General features: G+C 38.9%; 5 protein-coding genes across 7 annotated transcripts; 4 read left to right on the top strand and 1 right to left on the bottom strand.

Annotated features, from left to right (window-relative positions):
* Nucleotides 1-355: 355 nt before the first annotated feature.
* LOC129801528 (nedd8-activating enzyme E1 catalytic subunit) lies at nucleotides 356-1,978 on the top strand. Its single transcript, XM_055846696.1, has 2 exons — nucleotides 356-637; nucleotides 705-1,978. Exons 1-2 carry the CDS (start codon nucleotides 481-483, stop codon nucleotides 1,892-1,894), a joined length of 1,347 nt encoding a protein of 448 aa, XP_055702671.1. The 5' UTR covers nucleotides 356-480; the 3' UTR covers nucleotides 1,895-1,978.
* Nucleotides 1,979-2,013: 35 nt separating this feature from the next.
* Nucleotides 2,014-10,792, top strand: LOC129801539 (proliferation-associated protein 2G4). Its single transcript, XM_055846747.1, has 6 exons — nucleotides 2,014-2,228; nucleotides 2,492-2,589; nucleotides 2,891-3,027; nucleotides 6,068-6,545; nucleotides 6,633-6,765; nucleotides 10,247-10,792. Exons 1-6 carry the CDS (start codon nucleotides 2,150-2,152, stop codon nucleotides 10,528-10,530), a joined length of 1,209 nt encoding a protein of 402 aa, XP_055702722.1. The 5' UTR covers nucleotides 2,014-2,149; the 3' UTR covers nucleotides 10,531-10,792.
* Nucleotides 10,793-11,446, bottom strand: LOC129801614 (MICOS complex subunit MIC13 homolog QIL1). Its single transcript, XM_055846837.1, has 2 exons — nucleotides 11,281-11,446; nucleotides 10,793-11,204 (listed from the first exon to the last, which is right to left on the bottom strand). The coding sequence occupies exons 1-2, from the start codon at nucleotides 11,289-11,291 to the stop codon at nucleotides 10,841-10,843; spliced, it is 375 nt and encodes a 124-aa protein (XP_055702812.1). The 5' UTR covers nucleotides 11,292-11,446; the 3' UTR covers nucleotides 10,793-10,840.
* A 62-nt stretch (nucleotides 11,447-11,508) lies between these two features.
* LOC129801560 (queuosine salvage protein) lies at nucleotides 11,509-12,979 on the top strand. Its single transcript, XM_055846771.1, has one exon. It carries the CDS (start codon nucleotides 11,844-11,846, stop codon nucleotides 12,852-12,854), a length of 1,011 nt encoding a protein of 336 aa, XP_055702746.1. The 5' UTR covers nucleotides 11,509-11,843; the 3' UTR covers nucleotides 12,855-12,979.
* Nucleotides 12,980-15,784: 2,805 nt separating this feature from the next.
* On the top strand, nucleotides 15,785-18,048 carry LOC129801545 (transcription factor grauzone-like). Of its 3 annotated transcripts, none has more exons than XM_055846754.1 (3): nucleotides 15,793-16,049; nucleotides 16,114-17,113; nucleotides 17,186-18,048. In XM_055846754.1, exons 1-2 carry the CDS (start codon nucleotides 15,888-15,890, stop codon nucleotides 17,101-17,103), a joined length of 1,152 nt encoding a protein of 383 aa, XP_055702729.1. In that variant the 5' UTR covers nucleotides 15,793-15,887; the 3' UTR covers nucleotides 17,104-17,113; nucleotides 17,186-18,048. The 3 variants fall into 3 exon arrangements, with proteins under 3 accessions (XP_055702730.1, XP_055702729.1, XP_055702731.1); XM_055846756.1 differs by having other exon boundaries at nucleotides 17,356-17,464; XM_055846755.1 differs by having other exon boundaries at nucleotides 15,785-16,049; nucleotides 16,114-18,048.
* The last annotated feature ends 119 nt before the right edge of the window (nucleotides 18,049-18,167 follow it).

Genomic DNA, 18,167 nt, shown 5'->3' with positions numbered 1-18,167 from the left:
TTGCATAGGAGAGGAGTGCAAAATAAAGTGCCAAGGGCACAGAGAGGAAACACGTGGCAATATATTTTTAATTTAAACTGCTTGGTGTTCCTGGTGTACTGCTCTAATCTTGTGATAACTTAACCTCGAAATTATATTTTTTTCTCCAACTTAATTCGTTAATTCTTTATCTACTTAATGTTTAAATCTTTAAATAATACATGAATAACGCAAATTTGGACTTGTTTATATTAAACACAGCAAGAAGGACCCAAAAATTATTATTTTTACTGCTTCCGGCTGACATCAAGGACTTTACGAAAATTTTGCACCGAACCGACACAACCTCAAATTTTATATTTTAACCCGGGAATAGGTTTTGAGTAAATCCGGAAGGTGGTGCTGTACTGTCAAAATCGCCGAAAACACTTTGTTTTCCTTCGTAGCTGCACCTAGATTTTCATTAATTTTTCGTGGTTTTTCCGTGATAAAAGCACTGTGATGGAGTCGAATGGACAATTCACCGATCATCTGCACAGGAGATGGACCAATATACGTCGAATTCTTGAAGTCAGTGGACCATTTTGCCATCCCAATTTCTCAGCCTCAGATTCCACTCTCGAATTCATCATGAATTCCTGTAAAATCCTCGTAATTGGTAAGTATTCTGGTTCTCTAGCACAAAATTCCATAGGATGTGCATGTACGAGAGTTTTTCACTGCAGGTGCTGGTGGTTTAGGATGTGAATTACTCAAGGATCTTGCCCTCATGGGATTCCGCAATATCGATGTCATTGACATGGATACAATTGATCTCTCGAATCTCAATCGACAATTCCTGTTTCGCCGGAAGGACATTGGCAATTCCAAGGCAAAATGTGCAGCCGCCTTTATCAATTCTAGGATTCCGGGAACTAATGTAACAGCGCATTTTTGCAAGATCCAGGATTTTGATGAGACTTTTTACCGGCAATTTCATATTGTTGTCTGTGGTTTGGATTCGGTAGTGGCTAGGAGATGGATCAATGGAATGCTTCTGTCTATGTTGGTATACGAAGAAGATGGCAGTGTGGATCAGTCATCGATTATCCCGATGATTGATGGTGGTACTGAGGGATTCAAAGGGAATGCCAGGGTGATATTGCCTGGAATAACAGCCTGTATTGAATGCACCCTCGATCTCTATCCACCTCAAGTGACTTATCCTCTCTGTACGATTGCCAATACGCCTAGGCTTCCGGAACACTGTATTGAGTATGTGAAGTTGATTCAATGGGGCAAAGAGAGTCCCTTTGGAGGAGCTCCACTCGACGGAGATGATCCTCAGCATGTGTCATGGGTGTATGAGAAGGCACAGGAACGTGCCAATTCGTACAACATCACCGGACTGTCATACAGACTTGTCCAGGGTGTGCTGAAAAATATAATCCCAGCTGTGGCAAGTACAAATGCTGTTATTGCAGCGGCATGTACAACTGAGGTCTTTAAGATTGCCACCAGCTGCTATGAACCACTCAGCAATTATATGGTATTCAATGATTCAGATGGAATCTACACGTACACTTACGAAGCAGAAAAGAAAGAGGATTGTCTGGCCTGTAGTCAAGTTCCGCGCTCGGTTCCAGTAGAAGATCCAGCTACGATGACTCTCCAAGATCTCATTGATTACCTCTGTGAGAGTGCTGAGTTTCAGATGAAGAATCCTGGGCTCACGGCTTCGGTGGATGGAAAGAATCGGACTCTCTACATGTCAACGGTGAAGAGTATTGAAGAGAGAACAAGGAGCAACTTGACGCTGTCTCTGTCCGAACTGGGGCTGCATGATGGGCATGAATTGATGGTGGCAGATCTCACGAATCCCAATACTGTCACAATCAAGTTGAAATTTGCTTCCAAGGAGGCGGAAATGCTGTGAAATTTATGAAAATCACATAAAATGCGATTTTTTCAATAAATGGTATTGCTTGATCCCGGTAGGGGCGTTGATTTTCATCGCAAATTTAAATTTTTACATCGATTCACCCTTTTTCTACCGCTAGGTGGCGCTATATCATGCTAGAGTTAATCGATTTCTCCCTCCTAAAAACATTTTCCGGCTTGGGGACAGTGAATTTACGTGTGTTGTTTGATAAGACTCTGTGAGGTTTTTCAAGTATTTCCCAGCTCCAGGATGGCCGATGGGACCGAGAAGACGGTTGCCGATGAAATTGTGGTGACAAAATACAAGACAGCCGGCGAAATTGTAAATAGTAAGTTGATGTGGGGCGGATGGAAAGTTTTTGTAGCCACGCGGCGACTTGTGGCTGAAAAAACTGTCACGATGGCAATTTGGAATACTTGGGGATAACTCGTGGCACTATGTGGAGTGTTTCTTGGTACTTTGGGGCATCATGGGGGGCCGTGTAGTGCAATTGTGGGTGGGAAAACATGGGGTCGAGTGGATGAAAATGGACGAAGGAGTGACATAACCTCAATTTCACAGAGCCTTCTACGTTTTTTTCTTCTTACGCAGGAACTCTGAAGACACTGCTGGAACATTGCATTGCTGGAGCCTCAGTCAAGGAGCTTTGCGACAAAGGTGACAAACTTGTAACGGAGGAGACTGGAAAGGTGAGATGTTCTAATGTTTATCCATAACTCCCGGAAAATGCCCAATGATTAGAACTTACGCGCTAGAGGGACGCATTTTTCGCTGATGTGGTTGCAACTCACTGAGATTCATCTGAGTTCGGCGCTCCCTGGAGATCTTTCAAAGGGTCTCTCTTGGGAGTGTGAGATCGCCACGGAATTGAGAAATCACCCAATGACGGTAGAAGATTATGAGATCTGAGGGCTCTATGAGTATTCTTTTGTTTTTTTTTTCTCGAGGAATTTGCCGGAGATTTGTCTGATACTTTTGTTTCTCCGGTAGATTTACAAGAAGGAAAAGGAACTGAAGAAAGGAATAGCATTCCCGACCTGTCTCTCGGTGAACAACTGCGTCTGCCACTTTTCGCCCATTAAGAGTGAACCTGACTACATTCTCAAGGATGGAGATATTGTGAAAATGTAAGTAGCTTTCACTTTCTTGAGCAGGGAAAATCATGATGGGAAAAGTTTCAAACCAAAAATCCTTTGGGACGGCATTTATTTGTGGCGTCAAACTCTTCAACTTTGTCATAGATAAAAGATTAACATTTTGTAGAAATCCAAATATCGCCGTGTAATTTCAGATTTTTTTTTAATTTAATGTCTGTCTTATACGGGCTTCAGACCTAAGGCTTAACCATATGGCTTAACTTCTCTAATTTCTTATCAATCAGGATTTTTTGGAAAATTGTCACTTAAGATTGGAAAACATGGGCAAATGATCCATTAAATTTTGAAAAACAAATAAAATTGGTTGTTCTTTTGAATTTCGAGACCATCGGGAACTGGGCTAAACCTTAGGTCTGAAGCCGGCCTTATGTCGAAAAGTAAATGCTCCTCTTTCTACAGAGTCTAGACTAAACGGTAATGTAGGGTAGAGTCAGTACTTTTTCGCCACCTAAAGTAAGTGTGCCTAATTCCGGCCAGCTTGCAATTTCGGCCACCTTTTTTGTTCCTCGAATTTCCATAAACTTTTAGATTTTACGTATTCTAAAGATTATACAATGCAAAAGAATAACAAAAAATGTAGCTATGACAAACGAGATGACGTGAAAAAGACATTGAAAGAATTCCCGAGGGGCAAGGAACCATGAGAATGAAGGTGACCGAAATAGAGTACCAAAGCTATGTCTATATTTTTATTCATTTTAAAATGTATTAAGAATGATTTTAGAGTAAATAAAGAGGGTAAACTCTTTACAAGGTTCCATGCAACATTCTTTCAGAAGAAATAATAAAAAAATCAATTTGTATTTAAAATATTACATTTCAAACTTGAGACTTTGACGCTTGCATGCAACTATGCCGAAATTTGGCACACTTACCCTAAATTAAAATCACATTTTAAGAGAATTATGATAGTTTTCGGGAATCCTTTGATGATGAAAAACCTTTCTGTTGTAAAACGCTGATAATTTCACCTCGGTTTGGCAGGGATTTAGATTTTCGAAATAGATAAATATGATTTTAGCTGAAATTCTTTACAATCTCAGCTTTTGTAGTCACAGGTGAAATCCGACCTCGTCAGATCGGGCCCAAACTTTGTATAAACACGTTATGACACTTCTAGATTACGATTATCATTTGCGTTGAAAAACAATTTTCTTGGACGTCCCGTCCCATCCGGTGTACAAATGGTTCTGGAGAGAGAACGGAGAGAGATATCGACAAGCTGTTTTCAGCAAAGGTCAAATGCCGATGGGCCGTTTGAAATTAGAGATGTCAGATTCACTCCCATACCCTTCCGTCATTTTGAAACAGCCAAAAATGTTGTTTTCTCAGCCCCCATGGCATCGACCGATCTCAAATTTTAGTATGTTATAGCTGGGCCTAAGGGCTTTTGATTAAAAAGCTTACGCTCTTGCGACCCACCTGAGCCCTGATCCCAGCTAGAAATGGTCATAAATTTAATTTTCGAATGGCCATATCTCCGGTTCTAATTATCAAAATTTGAAAAATTTTGGTGTTTTGGAAAGTTCCCATGGAATACAGTAAATCCTCGCCCAATCGGCTCTTTTTCAATAGGGCGAAAAATTTTGTTAACAATTTTCCCGTTTAATTTTCAAGCAAATTTGCTCAAATTCGCTGTAGTTCCTCTTATTCCTCTTCTTTTTGTGGAATTTACAATGGCTTTGACGCCCAAATCTCACGATAATTCGGATGACATTTTGCCCCAGTTGAGAGAGAGTCTACTGTGCTACAATTTTTTTGACACCCCAACTACATTCGAGAATATCCGAATAATCGAAAAATCGATTTTCGAAAACTCGATCTCGAATATTTCGAAAACTAGATGATTTTTCTTTAAATTTCAATACATATTGTAGCTGAGGTCAAGACCTTGCTAACGCTGGGTCACACTTCGCAGGTACGTAATGGCACTTTGTACCTTAGGATAAGCCCTTTGAGTAGAAAGTGTAGGAAAATGCCTTCCGAATTCTTGCAGGCATTCAGTTTATCCTATGAATACATTAATACGCTGTAAATACGTCCATACGTAAATAGGCCCTTAACGAGAGTTATCTTTATTGGACTCCTGAAGCTCCTGAGTCCCACTTTTCAAGTCTTCGGTCGATTTGTTCTCACAAAAATTACAATTTGTAATGGGCCTCTACAAGCTAGGAACAATTTCTTTAAAAAATACATTTTTTTTAAGAACTTCCTCAGAGTGAACTGTCCAGAGTGACTGATGCTCACTCACTGAAATGTGGTAATTGCCATGAGTAACAAGGGCATCATGTAACAACCTTCAGCGCCCGTCTAGGGATGATGTATTTGATGTATCATAGGCATGAAGGATTAGGATTAGTGGGTTTGGCCGTCGGTCGACTGGGTTAAAAATTGTCGAATGGGCCGTACGCTCTACAAATTAGATGATTTAGAATTTTTTTAGGTGATTTAAGACTATCACATTTACTCAAATTTTTGAGTCAAAAATACTTTTCCTATCACATAATTTTTTTTTTTAATAATTTTGTAGCAGTATTAGAAAAATTGTAGAGAATTATAAGTTTAGACCATTCAGACCTTTCCAACAGGTTCAATTTTATTATCGATCACACAGGCCCATTTAGCAGAAAATCTATTAAAAGTAATGAATTTTTCATTTCCAGCGAATTTTCTCGCAATACGTAATATTTATTATTGTACAACCAGACAAGACATCGTTGACAATATTTTTTTACGATTTTCTTTAGAGAAAAAAATTTGCCTATATTGCCGTGACTGCCGTTTTAGTGTAGTGGAATATGCTTGCAAATTAAAAGTAAAGAAAATTAAAAAAAAAAGATCAGGAGCTTACTCCAAAGAATAACTTTTGTTAGGAGTACGTAGGTTGTTAGGATCACAGGCGACTTCTTTGAGTTTTACTCTTTATATTTAACAAAAATTATTTTTTATCGAAAAAAAATTATTTAACTGCAATAGAAAACAAATAAACAAAACTTTCTTGAAATTTTAGCGATTTGGGTGCACATATCGATGGATTTATTGCTGTGGTGGCATTCACGACGATTGTGGGTGCTACAGCTGAGAATCCAGCGACTGGCCGTAAGGCCGATGCTGTATTGGCTGCCTATTGGGCTAGTGAGGCAGCCCTGAGACTCTTAAAGGTTGGAAATGGCAACTACAAAATCACCGAAGGTGTCCAGAAGGTCTCCGAAGCATTCAAGTGCAAGCCCATCGAAGGGATGTTGAGTCATCAGCTGAAGCAGTTCAAAATAGACGGTGAGAAGACCATCATCCAGAATCCGAATGATGCCCAGAAAAAGGAGCATGAGAAATGTGAATTTGAAGTGCACGAAGTGTACGCTATGGATGTCCTTATTAGCACGGGCGAAGGTGTGGGTAAGGAACAGGACACTAAGGTGGCCATTTTCAAGAAAACCGACGAGAATTACCAGCTCAAGTTAAAGGCGTCCCGCGCATTTCTCTCTGAGGTGAGTCTCCTCCGCTTCCTCGTCCTATATAAGAAAGGCTAAAAGGAGAGTGGATTTTTTTATAATAAAATACTTGTTTTTTTGCAGGTAAAAAGCAAATTTGGAACGATGCCATTCAATTTGAGACACTTTGAGGAGGAGACCAAGGCCAGAATGGGTGTCGTTGAGTGTGTCTCACACAAAATCATCGAGCCATTCCAGGTTCTCTATGAAAGACCGAGTGAGTTTATTTTATTACAAAGTCTTTTGTTTTTATTATTTTGAGATGTTAAGTGAATTTTGAGGCATTTCTTTGGAACGGTGTTTTATTAACGCTAAGAATTTGTAAATTTGTAAAGACCTAAAGTTTATTGCATATAGCAAAATATCAGTAATGAATCGGTCAGAAGTACCCAGTTTTCCTAGATAAATTGGAGGAAGTCCTGAAAAATGCATCTACTGAAGCGGATTCAGTTGTGTTGTTTGGAGATTTCAATGCGTATGTTGGTGTTAACTCTGAGACATGGCGGGGTGTGATTAGGAGCAACGGGGACCCTGATGAGAATCCGGATGGTCAAATACTGCTAAAAAAAATGGTTGGAAAGAAAAATAAGGCTTACAAGTTGTATATATAACGTAAGAATTCTGAGTCTCGTGATCGTTACGTTGAAGTGCGAAGGGCTGGAAAGTTCGCACTTAAAGCCGCAAGAGAGGAGTCCTGTAAAAAGTTTGGTGAAAAGCTGGAGCTTGACTACAATATGGCAAACAAAACTTTCTGGCAACAAGTCCGAAGACTCAGAGGGAAGAAGAGCAATTCCATCCAAGGAGTAATATCCAAGAAAGGAAATCTTCTGTCCAAAGAGGAAGAGGTCTTAAGTCGCTGGAAAGAGTACTTCTCAGGGCAGGATAAAGGCAGGGAAGAAAGTGATCCTTCAGACAATGAAATCCTGTATGCGATCAGTAAATTTAAGGATGGAAAGGCTGCAAGAATTAACGAAATACGTCCGGAAATGCTAAACGGGGGTTTATTGGGGTTACGCGTACCATTAAGATGGCTTGGCAAAACAGGAGAACACCAAAGGACCGGCAAGTTGGGATCATTGTACCCCATATTCAAGAAGGGAAACAAGAAAGATTGCTCCAATTATAGGAGAATTTCCCATTTTATTTTGCCCGGCAAAATGTATGCCAAAATCCTTGAGAGAAGATACCGAGACATAGTGGGACCCAGACTGGGTGAGGAACAATGCGGTTTCAGACCACGGATCAGCTTTTAACCCTGAAGATGATTGTCGAAAAGGCTTGGGAATATGCAATTCCATTTTATGCTTGTTTCACAGATTTGGAAAAAACATATGACCGAGTGTCGAGAGAACAACTTTGGGATGTGCTCTGTGTCATTGTACAGAGACTGTAAAGCGTGGAATCGAATGAATTTCTCCATGGAAAAATGGCTCTCAAATCTTAGTCGCAGTAGATAAGAAAAAAAACCTAATACAGATTTGGAAAGGTCATTTTATTGTGATTCTTTTAAACCATTTCTTTGCTTTATTCCAATGGCTAATTAGCAAACTCCCGTACCTTCTTCTTAATTCCCCTCATCAGGTTCTTGACAAGCTCTTCTCGACGGGCTCTGACGACGTTTTTCCATTTTTGCTTGAAATCAGGCAAACTTTTGGCTAGTTTAGCCTTTTTCCTGAGATCCTCCTTCAAAATTCCCCAATAGTTTTCAATAGGACGCAGTTCCGGTGTGTTGGGCGGATTAAACTCTTTCTGCCGGTGGAGAAGTTCAAGTATCTCGGGGTGTTATTCACGAGTGCTGGTAGGTTTTCACACCGAACTATCGTCGTGAATCGGTCAAGCTTCTGCAATTATGAGGGAACTTGGCAGAAACATAGTGAGGAAAGACGAGCTTAGCCGTGTGGATATCGGTCTTCAAGCTGTGTTTATTCCTATTCTCACCTATGGTCATGAGATTTGGGTAATAATAATAATAATAATTCATATATTTAAATCACAAAAATATGGTCACCCCTCTTACAATTGTGATTGAAGAACATATAAAAAGTAATGCAAAATACAATTCAGAATAATGAAAAGAATTTTAATAAGAAAAAGAAAAAAAAGATGAGTAGAAAAATAAGAAGCATAGAAGCTTCTAAAGTTCAGCCAGAAAGAATTCACGGATAGCGTCCGCGGAATTCCGACTACCACACGGAAGAGAATTAAAAATAGTGATGCCTTTCACAAAAAGCGTCCGATAAAGGCAATCACTGTTAACTTTGGGCACTATAATGGCCGAACAAGAAAGATTGCGAGTACAAGCTGCCGAGATGAGGTTCCTTCGGGCGGTTAAGGGAATCACTCGTCGAGATCGAGTGAGGAACATAACCGTTCGTGAGTAACTAAGAGTCGAGAAGACCATTGCGTATGGTCGGTCATGTTCAACGCATGAAACAAGAAAGATTCTCCAGAAAAGCTATGTAATGCCGGCTTCAGACTGGAGGTTTAGCGCAGTTCCGGAAGGTCTCAAAAATCTTAACAACCAGCAATTGATTTTTCAAAATCCTATGAATCATTTGCTTTTAATATTCAATCCTAAACAACAATTTCCTAAAAAAAAAATCATGCTTGATGAGGAATTAGAGGAGTCAAGCCAAATAAGTAAGCCTAATGCCCTAGACACACTTACGACTTAAGCCGAGAGATGACTTAGTGGAAAATGATGGAAATGTAGTTTAACCATTATTTCTAATATAATTACGTTAAGCCGTCTCTAAGCTAATCCTCAGGTCTGTCAAGGCCCTTATACGGGCTTCAGACCTAAGGCTTAGCCATATGGCTTAACTACTCTAATATATTATCAGTCAAGATTTTTTGGAAAAATTTGACTTAGGATTGAATTGTTAAGGGCAAATGACCTATTACATTTTGAAAAGTCAATAAAATCGGTTGCTGTTTAAGGTTTTGCGGGAACTGGGCTAAACCTCTAGTCTGAAGACGGCCTTAGGTCTGAAGCCCGTATAACCCTTTGTGAGGAGACCTCGACCTCGGAGACAGGCCTAGGACAAGATGGCTGAATTAAATTCAGAATCTTGCCTTGGAGCGCTTTGGGATCGAACCTGGGCTGTTGACCTTGATGTCATGGGTCCGCGACCTCAATAGGGATAACTGGTTGAAAATGATGATGATAATGGTGACAACACCGGTTGCCGCCGGCTTATGGACCATTGATTTCATATCACGACCAATTGGATCTTGTTAAAAATTTATCAAGAGGATGTTGTTCTAAACTTCATCAGAGTAAGGGGCAAATCAATTAACTCATCTTGTTGATCTTTAATCATTTATCTAGTTTGATGTTCAACTCTGATTGTGTAGTATTTTCGAATGCAATTTTCTCACGGTTATTTTTAGAGTTTTTAGATAATTTTCTTGCCTCAAAATTCATGGCATCGGCGTCATTAAAAACAAAAATGTACACTTCCCTTCCGCAAGGCTAAATTACACTGAATCTCGGATGAAAAATCCCCACGGATTCTGTGTCCAGACACCTTGCCAGATTAGACATTTCTTTAAGATGCTCCATAAAAATATTGTTTAGTGGTTAAACTGAGCATTAGAGAAGCATCAAAGATGAACATTTTTATTTAAAAAAAAAAAAATATAGTAATTTGGGAGTAGACAGCGATAATGTGACCTAAACGTGATTTTTTTTGCAGATGAATTTGTGGCCCAATTTAAACATACTGTTCTTCTACTGCCCAATGGTGTGAGCCTGGTGACGGGCTTAGATTTTCCGGAGGATCACTACAAGAGTGAGCATAGTGTGACGGATCCGGAGATGAAGGAGCTGTTGAGTCATGCTGTGAGTAAAAGTGGTAAGAAGAAGAAAAAGAAGGCAGCTGCTGAGGTAAAGGCACAGGAATCAGCACCAGCGGCACCAGCAGCAGCAGCAGCTGAGGAGACACAAAAGGTCAGCACAGATTCCACGCCGAATGCGTAACAGGATTTAGCCCTTTAAAGTCGATGAGCTCCCAAACTCAATCTTCCTTCCTTCACGACATTTTGATTTTGTCTCTGGCAATTGTTCAATTTTTTTTTCTCCAGTTTTGTTAAATGCCTCGATTTTGCCCTCCCATTAGACTTACAATAAATGGGGATGTCTATGATTGTCCCCCAGTCCCATTTTGACCTTCAGTGAGACTCACAGAGTGACTACAGGATTTAACAGTGAATTTCAATAAAGTGAGAGACAAACCAGAAAATTGATTCGTTTAAGGGATTTATTGCGCCTAACATCGTGAGAATTGATACTACTTGTCCTTGACTGGAGCTGCAGCAGGGGCTGGGGCTTCCTCAAAAGATGAGAAGGCACTTCCAACAGCGTCCTTGGCTTTCTTGGCCAACTGACCAATGTGACAGGGCAGTCGGTGAAGGAAGTTGAAGGTCCCCTTGACGCCCTGGTTGTAGTAATACTTGGCCACGAAGCATGCCTCACCAGTTGATGGAAGCAGAGGAAGTTCCAGCGGGATTTTATTTTTTACTTCCGTCCAATGAGGACTCAGGCCCTCGCCTATGTCATTGTATAGCTGTGTTGTTCTTACACTAGATCCCCAGACTCCCTGATTGATGCTGTACTTGACTGCACCATAAAACAGTCCGGATTTTATCAATAACCTTTCCGGGAGTTATATAAACATTGAGGTTAGTTTTGGTAAACAAGAAGAGAATCTCTAAAATTAATAACACTCACTTGATCACCATGATTCTTGGGAAGGGATTCTAGTGAAGGGGATGACTACTTTTTGCTGTTTACCAGGATTTTATCACAATTTCCCGAGGAAAAATTCCTCTGTCAACAGCAAAATAAAAGTGGTGAAATATCAACCCGGTGTACCTTGCAAGCTTGCTGATTCTCTAACTCACCATCTTACCCGTTACCGATCATATATTTTTTCGGTACTATTTGATTACTGAAAAGTATTTTTATATTTTTTTTCATCTTAACTTAAAATACCTTTATTGAATAAAGAATTGAGATATTAAAACAGAATTTGGTCAAAAATAATACAAAATAGCGGAGAAATATCGCAAGAGACGGTGAAAATTTATTGAAAATTACCGAGTTGATGGGAATAAATTGGAATAATTCTTTTGTATGAAAATTTCATCATTTGAAATCCCTCAATTGAAGCATCAAGTGATTATCACTCTGAGTTTCAATTTCTCCTGCCCATACACTTTTATTTTGGTGCTCTGATTTTGAGTTACTTCAACATTCTCCATTCTCAGTCTTCTAACTAAACAGTGTTCAGAATGGTACTTTTCCCAAAAGCTGCTGGTGAATTCATCGTTAAACACGCAAAATATCTAAAAATCAACAATGCCGGTATTGATAAGCTATGCCGGGCTATACTTGAGGGCTTGATGACAAAGGAAATCTCTGTGGATAACTTCTCTCAGCATGAATTTCATCCTAAGCCCAGTGATCCTAATTGTCTCAACTGGATGTTTTTAATTGACACTCTCAATTTCTGCTTCTGGACACCTGGAGATGCGACTAAGTGGAAAGTTCAAGGTCAAACTGGATATTTCGCTCTGTGTGCTGCAATTAATCGTGCCATGAAGGCTGGGGAAGATATTACAAATCCAAAATTCTACGGAAAACTAGATGTGGAAGGTTTGGAGAGAATTCTGAAGGCAGATGATGGGCAAACAAAGGCACCTTTGATTGAGAACAGGGTCAAGTGCCTGAAAGAAGTTAGTGAGAAGTTGCTACAGAAGTACAATGGAAATTTTGAGAATTGCATAAAACAGTGTGAAAAATCTGCACAGAAGCTTCTCCAGCTTATTGTCGAGGAATTTCCCTGCTTCAGAGATGAAGCTGTATTTGAGGGAGAACGAGTTGGCATCTACAAACGCGCTCAGATTTTGATCGGAGATATCTGGGCATGCTTCAGAGGTCAAGGACTTGGAGAATTCACTGATATCAACACAATTACCATGTTTGCAGACTATCGGGTTCCCCAAGTACTTGTACATTTTGGTGCACTGGAATATGGAGATGAGTTAATGGATAGTCTCAAATGTAATGAGATTTTGGAGAATGGAACAGCAAAAGAAGTTGAAATTCGTGGAGCATCTATTTACATTGTTGAAGAACTCAAGGAGAGAGTACTGGCACAGATTCGAGAACAAAAACTCAACATATCCACTCAGAATGTTAACTCTGTTCTTTTGGATCATTTTCTCTGGGACTATCGCCGTCGTCATGCAGATGAATTGGAATATATTCCTTTCCATAAGACCTACAGTGTCTATTACTGATATTACTGTTGCATGCTGCTGAATTCGTTATTCTTTTTTTAATCTACCTCGAATTTGTGCCTCTCGACAAAATATTTTTTTTCAGATTATCAATAAATTGAAAACAAAAATAAATAATTAAAAAATGTTTCAATTTAAGATACATTCATACAATGTTGCATATTCTTATCACATTTCTTCTTTCATCGTATGTAGCTTTATTTACATTTTACAAATTTCATCCAAGTGAAATTAGCTAAGAACTCAGTGTACGAAGAGGACGTTGGAATAAAAAAAGTCTGCCAGTTTTCATGCAAAATAAATTTCCTCAAATTGTATAAAATGAGTTTAACCGGCTGTGATTGATGAATTCAGTGATGAATTCAATCACTTCATGTTTTTTTAATTGATAGATCGTTATCAAATTTATGTGCAATTGCGTGGGGTCCGTGGGGTCCACCGAAAAAAATCGAAAAAGATATTCCCTTCCTTTTGTGGAGATTCCCTCTTTCGACCTCGAGCAGAGGGATCGCATCGCAAAGGGAAGCGGACTGTGCTTCTCGGCCAAGGAAGCGGTCTTTTGTCTCCTCACCTCTCAATGCCTTCAGTCTTGAGTGCATTTCAAATCTAATGCAAAAATAAAAAAAGTGAGAAAAATTCTTGTTACAGTAGACGAGTAGACGTAGAGTCTCCTAAATTCGAACGCTCGGGGGGTATTTTTGACATTTCTCACCTCCCAAATTCGAACGATTTTTTCAAAGAAATTTTTGTGAGATTAAATTGTACTTTGAATCAAATTCCCGTACTTTCTCGCAAGTCTTAGTGGTAGCATACTTCCTTTTCATTTTACACGACCATAATGTATGTAAACATTCAGGAAGAAGCACATAAATATGATTTTCGTTCACCAAGAATACGAACTTTCTAACATAACCTCACAATTGACATTTTGAATCCAAACGGCGTTCGAATTTGAGAGATTCAGATTTGAGAGACTCTACTGTATTTTCAATCGGGTATGTTAAACTTTAACAGTTTATCTGCGGTATATGGTATTTTGATAGAAAAGGAGCTTTCCCATTCCGGGAGCCAGAAGTATTTTATAGACATTGAAAAAGTTAAATTAAAGCAAAAGAGTAGATTAATGTTAAAAGAAAAAAAAGTAATGAAAAAGTAGAAAAAGTATGGCACTGAAGAAATAATGTGAAATTGATTGCAACAGGGAAGAAATGGTTCATCTGTTGAGCAAAAGTGATCTCGCCGATATCGCTAACAATGAATACAACGGGATAGCAAGTTGGCTTTAAAGAATTTTGAGTGTGCTTCAAGGAACTATGGACGGATCTGGTGGACTCCAAATTAATGACGTCGATTTCAACTCTTTCGTAGCGTGAACGGATATTTAAGTCATGACGGAGGCTCAAAGAAAGTGCAGGGCTCGCATTTCGGCAAAGTCTCGCTGTGGCTTGCACGGAAAGACCACTGGCACAGTTCTTAGTATTTTTTATCTTCCTTTATTCTTTTACTGGTTTAATTGAATTGGTCAAGTATTTCTTCTAATAGATTTTCTATGTTATCTTTGGAAAATTGAGATTATATTCATTATTCAGTGGTTCAAATTCAAAAACTAAACTCATTTACAGTAGACTCTCTCTCAATCGGACATTAGGCAAAATGTCATCCAAATTATCGAGAGATTCGGGCGTCAAAGTCATTGTAAAATTCCACAGAAAGCGCTCAATTATAAAGAATTACGGTAAAACAAGAGGAACTAAAGTGATTTTGAGCAAATTTGATTCAAAATCAAACGCGAAAATTGTTAACAAAATTTTTCTCCCGAATAAAAAAGAGCCAATTGTGCGAGTGAGTATACTTTATAAGACTTTGGACAAACAGGAATATTTTAAGACAGAAAAATCAGGTTGAAGATTCTGTCAAGGAAATGAATGATCTAAATCAGAACTTCTTGTACTAAATAGCCATCAGACTCAGTACAAAAAATCGATTAATAAATCAACTTTTCGTGGAAGAACATTTTTTTATAGCGGCCCTGCGTGGTTGGACATCTAAAAAGAAAGTTCAAGATGTACTCACTAAATGAAATCCTCAGATATTCGAGCTTTTCGCTGATCACGGAAATTTATTTTTCACTCCCTACCACCGTACTTCACCACTAAACACTTTTTACTCCAGTTCTTGGCCAAAAAGGTCATCCTGGCCTTAAGAACTGTTCATCAAATTTTATTTACACTCTGGAGAACAAATAAAAAACACATGCATTGGGGAAACTCGGTTACATTTCATTTTTTAATGTCATTTCTTTTTCTCCTTAAAAATGTTCTATCACGTCACCTACGTAGAATTACTCTGAAGCTAAGAAGATAATTTAAATTAAATAGAAAGTGGAAGAAAAGAATTATCCTCGAAGGCTATTGTAAATATTATGAACAGGTCAAAGTAAAGATGAAGAAGGAAGAAATCACTTACTAATTTTGATACTGTAGCACTTTGGAAACAACTCGGTTTTAATGTTTAATGCCGTATGGTCAGTCGGTTTGGGACAAATTTTTATTTGATAAGGCGATAAAGGTAAGGTAATCGAACAGCAGCGTCAGTAACTTTGATGAAAATGAGGTTCCTTCGCGTTGGGAAAGAATCTTAGGCTTCTAAAAACTGGACTTTTAAATCTCTGGACTAGAAATATGTTTCTCGTGGCATATACTCATTTATACGGATTTTTTTGCGAAGCTCAGTAAACAGGTGTGGGGTACATGGGAAGTGGCGAGATATTGTTCAGAAGACTGGCAATAGGAATAAAAAGCCCAGGACTTAATCAACTTCTGTGAAAAGGAAAAGCCTGACCAGAAACAGACCATCCTTCATTATCCGTTACCTTTCAAATGTGCCACGTAGACGACAGTGCCCCTCGCGGAAAACAAAATAAATTGCCCGAAGTGAGGTTATGTGTGCTGAAAGCTGCCTGAAAAAGTATTTGTTTTGGAGGATTTGTCTCCCAAAGTTCTATCCACTAGTTCCCCCCCAAATGCCTGAAGTATGTCCGAAGAAGAGGATGTCAAAATAGTGTCTGTGCACTCAGGGTTTGATGCAATACCGCCAGAATTGTGTCGTTTGTGTGCAAAAAGAATCCAAGGGGAAGCCACATCAATATTTGACGATAGTCTCCATGAATCCTTGGAAGAATTCCTCGGTATTAGCGTAAGTAGATCTGGGGAAGCGTAGAAAAGATAGTCATATGCTGATGGGGTATTCTGAATTGCAGATTGGTGCATCGGATGTGTGGCCCAAGAGTGTATGCCAAAAGTGTGTCAAGAAGGCTACAAAAACGATAAAGTTTGTCCGGAGCATCCGGAAAAGTGAAGATGTCTTTAAGAATTTGTACGGAGCCAATGGGCCCGTAGTGGAATTTGTTGTTACTGAAGTCGCTGGTGGGGTTCAGCAGGATTTCGATGAGGATAGCGGTGAAGTGGAAGTGATTTCTGATGATGAAGTCTACATGGATGACTCTGTAGTCGTGAAGGAGGAAAATGAGGTATTTGAGGATCCTGGAGTATCACAACTCTACCATAGACTAGCAGAAAATCAACCAGATGCTTATCCGAGGCAGAATTATGAGATTGCGATGCAGAATGAAGAGAACTATGAAGAGGAAGTCCTTCCAGCTGCCCTGGCGCCTCGACGACGGTACAAAACTGATGAGGATTTTCGACGTGTGGAGGCATATTACAACCTTTCCTGCACTTACTGCTTCATCCGCTTCCTCAGACTCAAGGAACTGCGAGCACACTACCGGGAGATGCATCAGCAGGAAGGCTATGTTTTGTGTTGCGGCAAGAAACTCTTTAGACTCACGTACATGCTGGATCACATGGAGTACCACTCCAATCCGGAGGCATTCAAGTGTGACCAGTGTGGGAAGTGTGTAGACAGTCAGCTTCATCTGCGTACCCACCAGCAACAGGCCCATCCGGGCATCTACAGTCGACGGAAGAAAGTGATTGAACGCCTTTCGGAAGCCACAAAACAATCTCGCTTCACTTGTCCCTACTGCCACAGGGAATTTGACTACAAGTGCGCCATGGACAGGCATATTACGCAGCTGCATCAGGGAGGTACTTTTGATATTTGTGGAGTGTGCAACAAGAAATTCAAGTGTCGAATCTCGTATCAGAGGCACATCCGGTCCCACATGAACTTGCCCCCTCAGGAAGGTTTAATGGATGAGAATGACCAATTTATGATTATCAATTAAGCCTGGCGTGGTAAGTCATCCTCCATATTTCCATGATTAATCCTCCTCTTAGATCAATTGTCCCCTATTCCGAAATCCTCAGATTCCCGGAGCACTCTTGTAATGCTCTGAAGGTGAATTTGTATCTCCCAATTTGAGCAAAATTGATCTCACCGAAAAAGAGGCATTTAGCACTGAATTCAGGCGCATGAAGAGGATAAAAATATCTTTCCATTGATTTGTTATTTTTTTAAATTTTTATTTTCTATATAGGGTAATTGTACCAAATTCCGGCCAGCTTGCAATTTCCAATGCTATGTGTACATTTTTATTAATTTTAAAATGTATTAAGAATGATTTTAAAGAAAATAAAGACGATAAACTGTCTACAAGGTTCCAAGCAACGCTCCTTATAAAAAGTAACAAAAATATTCAATTTGTATTAAAAATATTACATTTCAAACTTAAGACTTTGGCGCTTGCATGCAACTATGCCGAAATTTGGCACATTTACCCTAATTTAATGAGATTTGTAAATTTTTAAATTTAATTCTGATAATAATTAACCAAATTTTATTTTTTATTCATTGAAAAAAAAAATATAGTGTTTATCTGAATTTTAAAAATAAGGTAGAGTGAATTCTTTTGGCTATCTAATCTAAAATAAAATTAGAAAAAAAGAATTATAAAATCGTGCAACAACGAAATGAGTTGTATTTCACTTGTTTTATTTATTTTTATTTAAATAAAATTTATTTTAAAACATGTGGCCAAATGAACTTGCTCCACCCTAAAAGGAATTTTTAACAATTTTTACTAATATAAAATTTCAGTTCATTATCAATTCTAATAATGAGAAAAATAAAGAGGTTTTTATAAATTGTTGAATAACAGATCAATAATTCCTGGCGCAAAAAAAATTAGAACACAAAAAAATATTAATTGAATAAATAAATTTGATAAAATTAATCGTGAACAGTGTATTAAAATCAAGAAAAGCACAAAGAAACAGGCCGTATGCTCAACTTTCTTCAGTCTTATTGAAAAAAAAAGGGTGGCAAAGCGTTCCAGTTCCAGGCTTTGCT

The sequence above is a fragment of the Phlebotomus papatasi genome, chromosome 2 (assembly GCF_024763615.1).
Source record: "Phlebotomus papatasi isolate M1 chromosome 2, Ppap_2.1, whole genome shotgun sequence".
NCBI lineage: Eukaryota > Metazoa > Arthropoda > Insecta > Diptera > Psychodidae > Phlebotomus > Phlebotomus papatasi.
The sequence above is the reverse complement of the archived record's forward strand: the minus strand, read 5'-3'. Positions and strand labels throughout refer to the sequence as shown.

What these genes read in the sequence shown, in the direction of transcription:
- LOC129801528 (XM_055846696.1), top strand. Translation starts at nt 481, where the DNA reads ATGGAGTCGAATGGACAATTCACCGATCATCTGCACAGGAGATGGACC. An exon ending in CTGTAAAATCCTCGTAATTG is followed by an intron (nt 638 to 704) that starts GTAAGTATTCTG and finishes TTTTCACTGCAG; the next exon opens with GTGCTGGTGGTTTAGGATGT.
- LOC129801539 (XM_055846747.1), top strand. Translation starts at nt 2,150, where the DNA reads ATGGCCGATGGGACCGAGAAGACGGTTGCCGATGAAATTGTGGTGACA. An exon ending in AGCCGGCGAAATTGTAAATA is followed by an intron (nt 2,229 to 2,491) that starts GTAAGTTGATGT and finishes CTTCTTACGCAG; the next exon opens with GAACTCTGAAGACACTGCTG. An exon ending in GATGGAGATATTGTGAAAAT is followed by an intron (nt 3,028 to 6,067) that starts GTAAGTAGCTTT and finishes TTGAAATTTTAG; the next exon opens with CGATTTGGGTGCACATATCG.
- LOC129801560 (XM_055846771.1), top strand. Translation starts at nt 11,844, where the DNA reads ATGGTACTTTTCCCAAAAGCTGCTGGTGAATTCATCGTTAAACACGCA.
- LOC129801545 (XM_055846755.1), top strand. Translation starts at nt 15,888, where the DNA reads ATGTCCGAAGAAGAGGATGTCAAAATAGTGTCTGTGCACTCAGGGTTT. An exon ending in AAGAATTCCTCGGTATTAGC is followed by an intron (nt 16,050 to 16,113) that starts GTAAGTAGATCT and finishes TCTGAATTGCAG; the next exon opens with ATTGGTGCATCGGATGTGTG.